At 48.2% G+C, this 12,340-nt stretch overlaps 1 protein-coding gene across 3 annotated transcripts in view; it reads right to left on the reverse strand.

Moving 5' to 3' along the window:
• Nucleotides 1-4,613: 4,613 nt before the first annotated feature.
• The window catches only part of Tmem44 (transmembrane protein 44), a 32,527-nt gene continuing 24,800 nt past the window's right edge, over nucleotides 4,614-12,340 (reverse strand). Inside the window, exons 10-11 of one of the 3 annotated variants that reach the window (XM_052740532.1) lie at nucleotides 10,387-10,416; nucleotides 4,614-6,388 (exon numbers count right to left, since the gene is read on the reverse strand). In XM_052740532.1, coding sequence (XP_052596492.1) covers nucleotides 6,278-6,388; nucleotides 10,387-10,416 — 141 coding nt within the window. In that variant the 3' untranslated portion in view covers nucleotides 4,614-6,277. Of the gene's footprint in view, nucleotides 6,389-10,386; nucleotides 10,420-12,340 lie in introns of all 3 variants that reach the window. The other 2 variants (XM_052740531.1, XM_052740533.1) reach the window with 2 other exon arrangements.

The following is a 12,340-nucleotide window of genomic DNA, read 5'->3' on the forward strand; positions in this document are numbered from 1 at the left end:
CGCTTGCTAGGCAAGCGCTCTAACACAGCTAAATCCCCAACCCCTATTTAAAAATTTTTAAAGATTCGTTTACTTTTATTTTATGTGTACGATCCTTTTGTTTGCATGTAGTTGGAGAGGGCTCAGGTCCTCGTGATCTGGGAACTCAGAAGCCAGGTCTAGCTAGGGACTATCCAGGTGGTCCTGGTCTGAAGTCTCCACAACAACTCTGGATGTGTAGCCAGTTTTTTCCATTTCTCAGTTTGCCAGTGACCCTGTCTAACTGCTGACTCTAACCTGTGCTCAGTGGGAGCTGGGGAGAATCTAGTTCAAATCTTGGCACTGGTAGCTGGAAAGCAGGTTGGAGTCTGGGGATGAAGCTAAGTGCTGGTGTGCTTGTCTACGAGGTCCAAGAGTGGAGATCATGCTGTTCCTCGCTCTAGGTCACTCCGTAGTGTGAGAAACAGCGGCTGCAGGCTGTGCCTTGCCTTACATAACTCCATTTTTCAGGCATCCTTTGGCTCCATTCTATGGGTGCAGATGCAGAGGTAGGGCAACTCTGAACCTTGTTGCCCGTGAGGCCACCATCATGAGTCCAGCAATACCCATGAGGCACAGATTTACAAGAACTTATGCCTAAAAGTAAAAACACTTCACTCACACATTTTTCAAAGTTAGGAATGGAAGAGCACATGGGTGTAATTAAATCCTTATCAGTAAAACCAGGCCCAATAACTTATCAAACTCACTAGATGAACCAAACCCTCACCTAGACTATATAAAAAGGACGCCCAATAGGCAACACCAATGACCCCACCCACTTTTCGACTGTTCCTAGGTTTCAGCTTAGCTCAGTCTCCACTACTGGAGTTGCCATCATCTGTCTGTCCATCTGTCCAAATCAGGTCCTTACAGCTCGCCTCCACAGTTGTGAGCCTCTGCAGTGAGACTGGTCCCTTGTGACCGACCCTGTGACTTGGCTCTCTGCCTTTAGCGCCACAGTCGGACTGTGGGTGTTGGTATCTACCACGCGCCATATCTCTGCATCGGTACCAGCTCTCGGCCTCTGCCTCCAGCGAAGCCCCGACTCTGCCGGCCCTTTAACACTTCTTTGGCTATTCTGTATCCCACACAGACAGCAGATATACAATGACACGGTGGTGTGCAGTGTGTGATCTGAGAGTTAGTATTAGCAATTAAAGTCAAAATAAAAGAACTTGTGTTTGCCAACTGTCTGTTACCAAGGGAAATCTAGACTTCCAAGTAGGTTTTGAATTCACTGCTACTCATTAAATTTTGACATTGTGCAAAGACACGAGAGCAAAACACCCACGGGAAGTTGAAAGGGGGCCGTTGGGTGCGGGGCGGGCAGGGCGCTGTTGTTTTCCTAATAAACTCCGGCACGATCTGATGTTCTTTAGTTAAATCATGCACCTGCGCTTCTGTTTTTTTTTTAAAAAGTTGAATGTACGTAGGTAGAATGGTTCCAGTACAGCTTCAGGCTGTTAGTCAGTCGCAAAGGCACGACAGAACAGCCTTGTAGCTACCTTTTAAAAACCCAGCGGGGAGCCGGGCGGTGGTGGCGCACGCCTTTAATCCCAGCACTCGGGAGGCAGAGCCAGGCGGATCTCTGTGAGTTCGAGGCCAGCCTGGACTACCAAGTGAGTTCCAGGAAAGGCGCAAAGCTACACAGAGAAACCCTGTCTCGAAAAACCAAAAAAAAAAAAAAAAACCCAGCGGGGAGACACTTTAAGTCAGCGGTGCCCAAGTAGGGAATGCCAGGAGCCCACGGGGAGGAGCCTGCGCTGCTCGCAGAGGCGGTGGCAGAGGGATGCGCATGCGCGGGTCTTGCGTTGCCTTTCTTCCCGGAAGTGTCCACGGTGGAGCAAACGGCCCCAACTGGAGTTGTTGTCCCGGTTCAGGTCCGCCCTCTGCTGCCCCGCTGCCGGAGGACACCCCTTGCTGTCCTTCGAGGGCCGTCGAGGGTGAGCGTCAGAAGAGGGGGCAGCGACCCGCGGAGGAGAGCCCTGCAGCCAGACCCCGGGGAATAGGAAGCCACGCCCCGGCCTCCGGCTCCAGCGCTGGCAGCGACCGGCAGGGTTCCCGTGCGACTGGAGCAGGAACCCAGGAGTTTTAACGACCTACCCTGCTCGGAAGCAGCAGTTCCAAATGCCCAGTGCCGTGTGTGGCTGTCAGACGAAAGCAAAGAAAAAGCAGATTAAACGTCCCAGTTCGGCACTTTGGGAGATTGAAACCAGAGCCATCGTGTGTGTTAGGCACGCGCTTTGACTCTGAGCTCCAGCCCATTTAATTTAAAAAAAAAAAAATAATAATTTTTTTTCTCACTTTTGAGACTGGGTTTTGCAACATGACCCAGGCTAGCCTGGAGCTTGGCGATCTTGCCACCCTCCTGTCTTGGCCAGGAATAACTGGGATTACAGGCCAGTGCCACCCGTCCCTGCTCACAGTAGGCATTCTCTGTCTCATTCGCCTAGCACCAGTCTCGAACTTGTCAGAGATCGTTTCTCACCAGTTAAAGAGTCCTTGGACACTACAGTGTGTCTGGTTTTTTGTTTTTTGTTTGTTTGTTTGTTTTTGGATGCATAGCCTCCTCTGCCCATGCATGGCCTTTTAACTTCAGAAAAGAGGAGAGGAGAGGAAGAGTATATAGATTAATGTCGGCACAGGTTGCAAAATGTGAAGGCGCAAGAGGGAAATGTGCAGAGAACTTTGAAAGGACTGTGAAGGTTTGGACCTTTTTTTCGATGCTAGAAATTGAACCCAGGGTCTTGCGCACGCCAAGCATTTACTCCACCACTCAGCTATATCTTAGCCCCAGCGTTATCTTACATGGGTAGTGGAATTTAAGCAGGGGGGTGGAGTGCAACTGGTAAAGCTGCTTGCTGCTAAAACTGAAACCTGACTCAATTCTCAGAACCCACGCGGCGGGAAGAGAACTGATAGCTGCAGATTGTCACTGACCTCCGTACATGCTCCTTGGTGCGGGTGCAACACACAATAATTAATCAGTTGAAGTGGAAGTATGCACTGTACAGTGATACCTATTTTATATGAAATCTACCTTCATATAACATCTTTCTGAGTGTTTATAAAGATGCCAGTCTTATGTGTAAAATGCTGATTGGCATGTTCATGAAAGAAAAAAGGAAGAAAAACTTCTATTCATGCTGGGGATGGAACCAGTGCTCTACTGTTGAGCTGTAGCTTATCCCCAGGTTAGTGGTGGTTGATTGTTTTGTTTGTTTGAGGTAAGGTCTCTCTGTGTTGCCCTGGCTATCCTGTAACTCTATGTCTAGACAAAGCTGGCCTTGAACTCACAGAGCTCTGCCTGGCTCTGCCTCCCGAGTGCTGGAATTAAAGGCGTGTGCCACCACCACCCGGCCGATGACCTTGAGCTTCTAATCCTGCTGCTTCCACCTCCCATTCCAGACGTGTATCATTACACCTCCTTTACACTGAACTCGAGACAGAAGCCAGGGCCTCGTGCCTGTCAGGAAAGCATTCACCCAACTGAGCCACAGCCCTCCAGGCAAGCTTGTAAGAGAATTTAGTAATCAGAATGCTCCCTAAATCATACAGACTTCAGGACAGATAACATAGCCCAAACTCCAGGGCCTGCATTATCATTTATTGGGACGGCCTCTTCTACTTGTGGGACTGATACTTTGCTCCCTGTTTTTAAGCACGGTTCCTCAACTATAAAGTGCAAGGCTGGGCATGGTGGCTCAGGCCTGTGATTCCCCACCCCCCCACTCCCACTGACCCCCACCCCCCACCCCACCCCCGCAGTTGGAAAGCTGGGGTAGGTAGGAGGGTCATGATTTTTGAGGTTATCTTGGCCTCTTACAGTCCCTGATTTTTTTTTTTTAAGAAAATCATGTGTGCCTTCATAGCTTTCCCAATTGATTTTTCCCTAAGAAGGGCTAACAGTGTGGACTGATCACTATTTGTACACATATGTTTAAGGTATTTGGAGAACAGCCTCAGGAAAGACTTCCTTCCCTCAGGTCCATCCATTTCTTCTCCTTTTAGCCCTGGAATCAGATATCTCCCTTAGCCACTTTCAAGGACTAACAGGAATAACAGTCCAGACCACCACATAATAAGTCTCCCAAATGAAGGTAAATTCCACAAGGAGACACCAGACACCGCCTAGGTCAGGTGGACTTTAAGCAATAGCTTCTCACAATTTAGCTCAGACCTTCCTTTTCTTACAGCCTTGCTAACTTTATAGACTGCTAACTCCTTACCTAACCACTTCTAGGAATATTTAGATAACCTTCTGTGCTGACAGCTATGCTCAGCCAGAACCCCAGTTCAAGCCTCCCTGCAATTATCATCATTAGCAGCATCCGGCCAGGTCCATCCCCAGATGGAGGAAAGTATCTTATCAGAGATACCTCTGTACTAAGAAGACTTAAGCATCCAGACTACCTGTTTGAGAAGTCCTGCTAATTAAGCTTAACTTTCTCCTTTCCCAAATCTTACTTCTAGTTCCAGATCTCCCTTTAACTATCACCAGAGGCATCTAACTGTACACAGGTTGCCTAGCGACCAAGCACACTTTCCCCCACCCTGCAGAAAAACAGCAGATAGCTTGGACAGATAGGAGCCACAGGAAAAAAGAAGGCAGTTTTATTTTCACCCATTGATCTAGTGACTTATAGATTCTTAACATTTCCTTCTGATCACGTTTAAGATTATAGTTGAACACATAAGAGCTCTCTTCTTAGATATTACCCGAATTTAGCCCTTAGTTAATTCATTTCCCCATTGGTCACTTCCCTTTGGGGTTGCCAATGATAATTAACAATTACTGCCCCTCTATGTGATTCTTATCACCCCTCCATTTGGCCCTGGAAGCCTGGCTTTGCACTGCCAAGGGATTACTGCTTGTAAGTGTATATATACCAGGATTCCCAGTGCATGGGAAGAATAAATAATTGGACTAAGAGCTCGGTATACTTAGATTCTTTTCCCGAAAATAATTCTCGCTGTTCGTAGTTTTCTCTTCTGAGCCCCTGGGAAGTATAATATTGAGGCTGGTCCTTTTAATATTTTACAAGAGATCTCAACCTTCCCTGCCTCAGGTTTGCTATGATCTAGGCTGGAATGTTCCGCTTCTCCCCATCCCATGGTCCTCTTCCCTCAGAGTGGTTTCAGTGGTGACGACTCCAAAGCAAAGCTCCCTCACAGGAAAACCAAGGACTCCAAGCAGATAACGTGGCTTTGAATGCTAGTTTAGAGGTCACCCAGGGAGTTGGGCACTATGCAGAATCCTGCACAACCAACCAGCTTCCACCTCACCCCATTCTTCACACTGTTGGGACTTGCGCCGCCCCTTAGGAGAAACGGGGCAGCTGCGGCTGAGTCACAGGCGGTCCCGGGCCAGCTCGGAGCAGAGCTGTGCTTCTTGGCATTCCTCCCAGTTCCCCTTGTGGCAGACGACTTATCCCTGCCCTCCACCGTGAGAAGTTTTCATGCATTCAACCACATTTTATTCACTCTAGCGTTTGCTCCTGGCTGGCCCCATCTCCTTCATTCTTCCCCTCACTCCTGGTCACAGTATTGAGGTCATCCTCCGACAGCCTGGCCATACTTGAAGCCACACTTTGTATGGTGCCCTTATCCTTGGCACGCTTTCTGTTACCTCCTAGAGCATGGATGACCCCATAATGTGCAAACCCAGCCTCGGCACATACTCTGCCAAGCTGGAGGGAATCCTGTTACCAAGATCAGTTATTGGTTACCCTTGCCCTCCCAGTGATCTTCCAAATATTCGGCTGACCAGGCAGTCTTACATAAGGTGCAGCAGTTATGTTAGTTCTTGTGCCCGGGTCCCCTAGCTGACGGACGCACTCTTTCATCTGGGCTGACTTGAGTCTTGAAGAATGTGTTCTGTTGAGACCCAAATAGTAGCTCTTGGTGAGTTCGATCCTGTTATTAAGCAAACAATATCTATGCTTGAATCTCATGGGAACAGATCCCATGTCCTTTGGGAGAAAGCTTATCTTTACATATGGGGTTCATCTGTGAACTTGTCATCGTGAGGGTCAACTTGGCATGTGCAGATCTGTCCACAGACCCCACAGCTCCAATGTTGAGCCATGGGGTAGACTAGCCAAGCTGAGTGACAGCTCGGGGTTCCTCCCTCCTTGGGAAGCTTCTGCAGCAGCTCCCACGTCTGCCATGGGTGGCACTGTAGGTTGGCGTCCATCTTGTCACTGACAGATGCCTGACCTTGAGTTCTGCACTGGTGGACTGGCTCCTGGAGATGTCAGTCATTGGAGGTCAAGTCCACTGGGCTCAGAGAGCCCCTGCGCATCTGTGATCTAAGGAGCCCCACGTTGTCCTTGTTCCTTTCAAGGTTGACATCTTCAGGGTCCCACTGTGGAAAAAAGATGGAAAAGGTATCTTGGTGTGACAGATCCTTTCCAACGGTTCAAGCCCAGCCACCCCCCAGATGACAGCCCAATCCTGGGTCTCGGGACCCAAGCAAAGACAAGGGAAAGTCAGTCAGTAAGTACAAGCTAGTCAGGCCTGTGTTCACGGGTCTAGAGAGAGAACATAGCTTTATTAACTTCAGAGGTGCTGGGGATGGAACCCAGGGCCCAGAGCATGCTAGGCAAGTGTTCTACCACTGAGCTATGTCTTCTGCCCTCACACTGGCATCACGTCCTCACACAGCGCAGCTTTAAATCAAGGAAAGAAAGAACAGCCACCCTGAGCAGACTAGGCCCGCATCCCTTTCCATTTCCTCCATTCCTTCCCTCACCAAGCCTTGTCCCGAAATCTCCTTGATGTGTAACACTCCTGGAAAAGAGCAGATAAACTCAACTCTCTTTCCAGCCCAAGGAAACGGTTTGTCTGGCGTCATTCTCTGAAGCGGCCGTCCAGTGGGCTCTCACCCCGCATTGCACTAGGGATTACCTCCACCGCTCATTTGCATCTGCACCTGGACAACACTAATCTTTCCTTGAACATCTGCCTGGCCCTCCTGGAGATGGTGAGTTCCTGAAGGGCAGAGCACAGCTGTGCCTTTACCACCAACCCCCCCACCCCCGCCCTGTACTCTTTCAGCTCGAGGCTCAGTGGACATGTCTAAAGTAAACTCTTAAAAGCCAGCTCAGGGCCAGTGAGAGAGCTCAGCCGGAAGAGCCCTGGCTGCTCTTCCAGAGGACCCAGGTTCAGTTCCTATCACCTACATTGCGACTCACAACCATCCGTAACTCTAATTCCAGAGTGTGATCCCCTTTTCTGGCTGCTGCTTGCATATGGTGCACAGACATACATGCAGGTAAAAATTTTCCATACACATAAAATAAAAATAAATATTTTTTTTAAAAAACCACTTCACCACTTGAGGGCCAGTGAGGTGGCTCAGTCGGTAAAAGGTGCTTGCTGCAAAGTCCTACAGTCCAGGTTCGATCCCTGAGACCCACACGATGGAGGGAGAGGACTGATTCCTGGACGTTGTCCTCTGATCGCCACTGGTGAGCTGTCACACACACACACACACACACACACACACACACACTTAAAAAAAAAAGCCAATTCAGCATGGTGTCATCGTGGACTCCAACAAGAATGGCAACGAACTCGGCAAAGGTTTGAGAGGAGTGATTGGAAATGGGCCTGTCGGTGTAGATGGAGTTGTCTGCAAAGCACTCTTCAAAGATGACGGAGCAGAGAGTGAATCCTGCGCGTGGTTTAAGATTAAGGATTTTGTCGCTGGGCATGGTGGCACACCCCTCTTATTCCAGCATGGCAGAGGCAGAGAGGCAGAGGAAGGCAAATTTCTGTGAGTTTGAGGCCAGCCTACATAGACATCTACATGGAGTGTTTCAGGACAATCAGGACTATACTGTGAAAGACTGTCACAGAAATACAAAACAAAGCCCGGTGGTGGTGGTGGCGGCGGTGGCGGCGGCACACACCTTTAATCCTAGCACTTAAGAGGTAGAGGCAGGTGGATCTCTACTTCGAGGCCAGCCTGGTCTACATAATGAGTTCCAGGACAGCCAAGGATACACAGAGAAACCCTGTCTCAAAACCAACCAGACAAACAAAAACGAACAGACAAAACAACGACAAAAACCCAGATACAAGCGATGATCATGGGAGCTATGTTAGCTTGGGCCGAAAGACCTATCTGGGTAGGATCCCAGACCCAGACACACACATGCACTCAGAGAAAGACACTTGATCATCACCCGAGCAAACTGAGCTCACAGCTCAGTTCTGAGAAGTCCCACATAAAACCTTCAAGGTTCTCATGTGATGCCCACAGCATATCAGCTCTAAAACACAAATTTCCACTCTGTTTTGAAAAAAGAACCTAATTCAATTAATGATTCACCCATATAACTGAACCAAGTTCTACTCGGTGATTAAAAACTCCACAGTGGGCTGACAGATGGCTCAGTGGTTAAAAGTGCTTTTTGCACAACCACAGGGACCTGAGTTTGGAACCCTGTAACCCCGGTGATGTGAGGGGTAGAGATAGGAAGATTGCTGGGCTTGCTGCCTGCAAGTCTAGCCGAAAATGACAAGGTTTAGGTTTATGGAGAGACCCTGCCTCAAAAGAATAAGGTGGAGAGTAATAAAGGAAGACACTCTGGAGGACGGACGCTCTGCTTTGGTCTCCACGAGTGGGTGATGTTCTGTAGCAACCTACACACACACACGTGTACACACACACACCTTGTTAAAAAGACCACTGCAGCCCAGTGACACTGCAGACCTGGCCCTGAGGTAACTTGGTCCATGCAGCTCAGTCTTCTGCACCTGTCTGGGTTGTGCAAACTTCTTGTGTAGTTGTGGCTGCAGACTTGGCACCTCTAACCAAACTCTTTCCCGACATCAAAGATTCTACATAAAATAACTCAGTGGCCCTTAGCCTCAGAGCCATGTGCACAGTGGCGGGAACAGGGGCCTGTTCTGTCCTCTGTGGATGGCCAGGGCACTCTTCACGAATACTGTTGGCAAGCACAGACAGACCCAGGTCCTAGATCAGATGTCTCTGAACATGCTCTGGATTAACAATGACAGAGGCACCATGCCAGTGGTCACTGGGCTGACGCCAGGGGCTCTGCGGCCACTGCTGGGTGGGTGAGACATACAGTTTGACATCTTAACGAGTAGTCACTACGGTTCTTGTTAGATGCTCTGATGTTCGGAAGCCACTGTTCCAACTCCTCGAATGCTTCGGAAGTTATTCTTGCTAGCCCTGATGGAGTCACCTGCCCATGAGCAGAAACAGTCTGGCACTTTGAACAGGTGAGCCCTTTAATGTAGATTACATCTTAGAAGGCATTTAAAGTCTTCAGAATCTATAGGATAATGTGCTGACATCTAGAAATCTATAGGATAATGTGCTCAGATGCTTTGAGCAATAATAAAAAAACATAATTAGAAGGCATAAAGCTGGGGGGTAGTGGTGTACACCTTTAATCCCAGCACTCGGGGAGGGGGGGCAGAGGCAGGTGGATCTCTGTGAGTTCTAGGCCAGCCTGGTCTACAAAGTGAGTTCCAGGAAGCCAGGGCTACAGAGAGAAACCCTGTCTCAAAAAGAAAAGAAAAAGAAAAAAAAGAAAAAAAGGCATAAAATCAATTGTGTGAGAGATGATGCATTCTGTGTCACAAACAATCCTGGCTGATGACAGGCACAGGTAACTGTCACCAAACATGCCTGCCTGTCATTGCAAGTGAGGAGACTGCCAGCTGCAGGAGGTCTCAGAAAGACAACCGCACCGTGTGAGGCTGTTTCTCATCACAACTGCTGCAGCCACACCCCACATACCACATGTGACCTGCAGCCACCCCACGGCTCACAGACCCGGCCGGCCGGACTGTGTTTCTTCACTGGGCTACACTGAGTTCTTCCCAAGCTGAGCCAATTGGCTCTGAATACTTCCCAGTGCAGAAAAGACCTTGGAAAGAGAGTCCCCAAACTCCAGGGATCCCAGGCTTGCCTCCTGATCTTTATTTCTTATGTATTTACTTTGCAGTGTTTGGGAGGGAGCTGTACGGGCAGGCCTTCTACTGAGCTACACCTCCAGCCCGCATTCCTTTCTCTTTTTTAAAGATGTATTTATTTACCATGTATATAGTATGCCTGTACACCAGAAGAAGGCACCAGATCTCATTACAGATGGTTGTGAGCCATCATGTGGGTGCTGGGAATTGAACTCAGGACCTCTGGAAGGCTGGAAGAGCAGCCAGTGCTCCTAACCCCTGCGCCATCTCTCCAGCCCTCCTTTTTTTTTTTTTTCCCAAACTAAAAAACTGTCATGTCCTCCATCCAAGGGGGTTCAAACAGAAACAGAAATGGAAAAATCAAGCCATGGAAGTCCCTCCCGAAAGAGCCCAAACGCTTGTCCATACCTGCTCCGAGTTTAGGGCTTCCCAATACTTCTGCTGTAGGATAAAAAGAGAGACAGAGAGTGTTGGACGGATCTCGCCCCCGGGGCCACAGAGGAGAGCTCAGAGTCAGCCCATGTGCTCGGTGAGCCAGCCGGGAGTCAGAGCCTTGGATGGCTGGGGGTGGGAGTTGGGGGCGGGACAACATTCCAGCAAGCAGGAAGGCAGTCGCTATTAGCAGAGTAATTAATTTAGTAAGTTAGTTAAATGATCAAAATAAAATAAACCCACCATGGTTACGCAGGGCTTTGGGTTCTGGGAGAAATGACTCTCAGGCACTTCACAATTACTATAATTAGAAATTACGGGCGGTAGCAGCAGTTCTAATAACAGTAATAATAACAGTAAATCTTCTACTTATTAACCACATAGCTGAGATTACCCAATGCAAACTCATAAAACTTGTAAGAAAGAGGTGCAAATAAAATCTCCACCTTGAAATACGGGGTTTGCCAAGCAGCTTACATTCATTTTTACTCAGCATTTACTGCATGGTTGGTTCCACTCCAAGCCTCAAATATGCCTGACTCAAGATCCTGGACGAGTGAGTGCGGACTGTCTGCATCGGTCCTCCAGCTCTTCACTCCGTGCCTGGGAGACATGCATTTCTGACCCAGGCAGGAGCTAGGAGTCTATGCTGATAGGCTGTTCGTGGACGTCTATGACACGACCTAGCAGCCATCAAAAACAAAGCTTCTACTGTTCAAGTCTTTTATTGACTTGTTTCTTGAGACAGTGTCTCATGTAGCTGAGGCTGGCCTCCACCTCACTGCCTAGCTGAGGCTAGCCTTGATCCTCCTCCCTCCACCTCCCAAATGCTGGACTACCAGCCTGTGACGACATGCCTGGACTGTTTGACTCTCTAAATGCTCATTTTTAAATGCTTTAAGTGTAGGGTTTGTAGTCATACACAAAAACAAAAGAATAATGAAGGCCAGTGTGAGCCTGCTCACCTAGCTCCTAATTTGGTATTTTAAAGTAAATCATTTTATTTGCAAATCACTTAGAAGGCTTCCATAGATAAATCCTAAATTGTAATATTATGACTAAACCTAATACAATCTCCACATAGCCCCAGCTAACCTCTGTGCAGAATCCTTAACATTCATTTTATTTTGCAGGGGCGGGGGTACTTATCCTGAAACCCAGGGCATCATGCATGTGAAGCCTGAATTTTCTTTTCTTTCTTTCTTTCTTTTTGTCTTTTTTGAGATAAGTTCTCATATTGTAGTTCAGGCTAGCCTTGAACATGTGGCAGTCTCAAGAACTGGGGTTTTACACCAAACCTGGCCTAGCTGCCATGCATCTTTTTATTTTCAATTAAGTAATCAATTTTGTGTAATAGGCTCTCAGTGTGTAGCAGAAGCTGGCAGGAAACATGTCATCCTCCTGCCTCAGCCTCTCCCAGTACTGGGAATACAGGCATGGACCACTACAATTGGCTAGCATTCATCTTCCTTTTTAAGTTGGAATACATATGTATCATTGTTGCTCATATTTGTCCCCGGGTATCTTCCCCTGCCTTCTCCCTGCTGGCGTTCATCTTTTCCCCCTCTAAGTGGAGAGGAAACATTCAGAAGCGAATCGATAGCACAGATATGCTGCAGCCAGCCGGGCAGGGGCCTCCCCGGGATGAGGGCCCTCAGCCCCACCCATCTCTTACTGACATTCTTCTGGTGGAAACATAAATAGAAAAATTCATTAGAAAAGGTACAGATTACTAAATTGATATAACGCAAGGGCTGAAAAAGCTCCATGATCTTTAAAGTGTGATGGAAGTAAGAAGAGATTTTAATTCAAAAGCACTTTGCTTTTCCTTAGAAAAACATAAGACATCCACCCAAAATGTAAATGGCAACTTGCGGTGTTAACAGTTCGTGGGCACTCGGTTCTTTAAGGACTGTTTCAGAGCACAGTG

This window comes from Peromyscus californicus, unplaced genomic scaffold (genome assembly GCF_007827085.1).
Source record: "Peromyscus californicus insignis strain IS unplaced genomic scaffold, ASM782708v3 Scaffold_16__1_contigs__length_79575227, whole genome shotgun sequence".
Taxonomy (NCBI): Eukaryota; Metazoa; Chordata; class Mammalia; order Rodentia; family Cricetidae; genus Peromyscus; species Peromyscus californicus.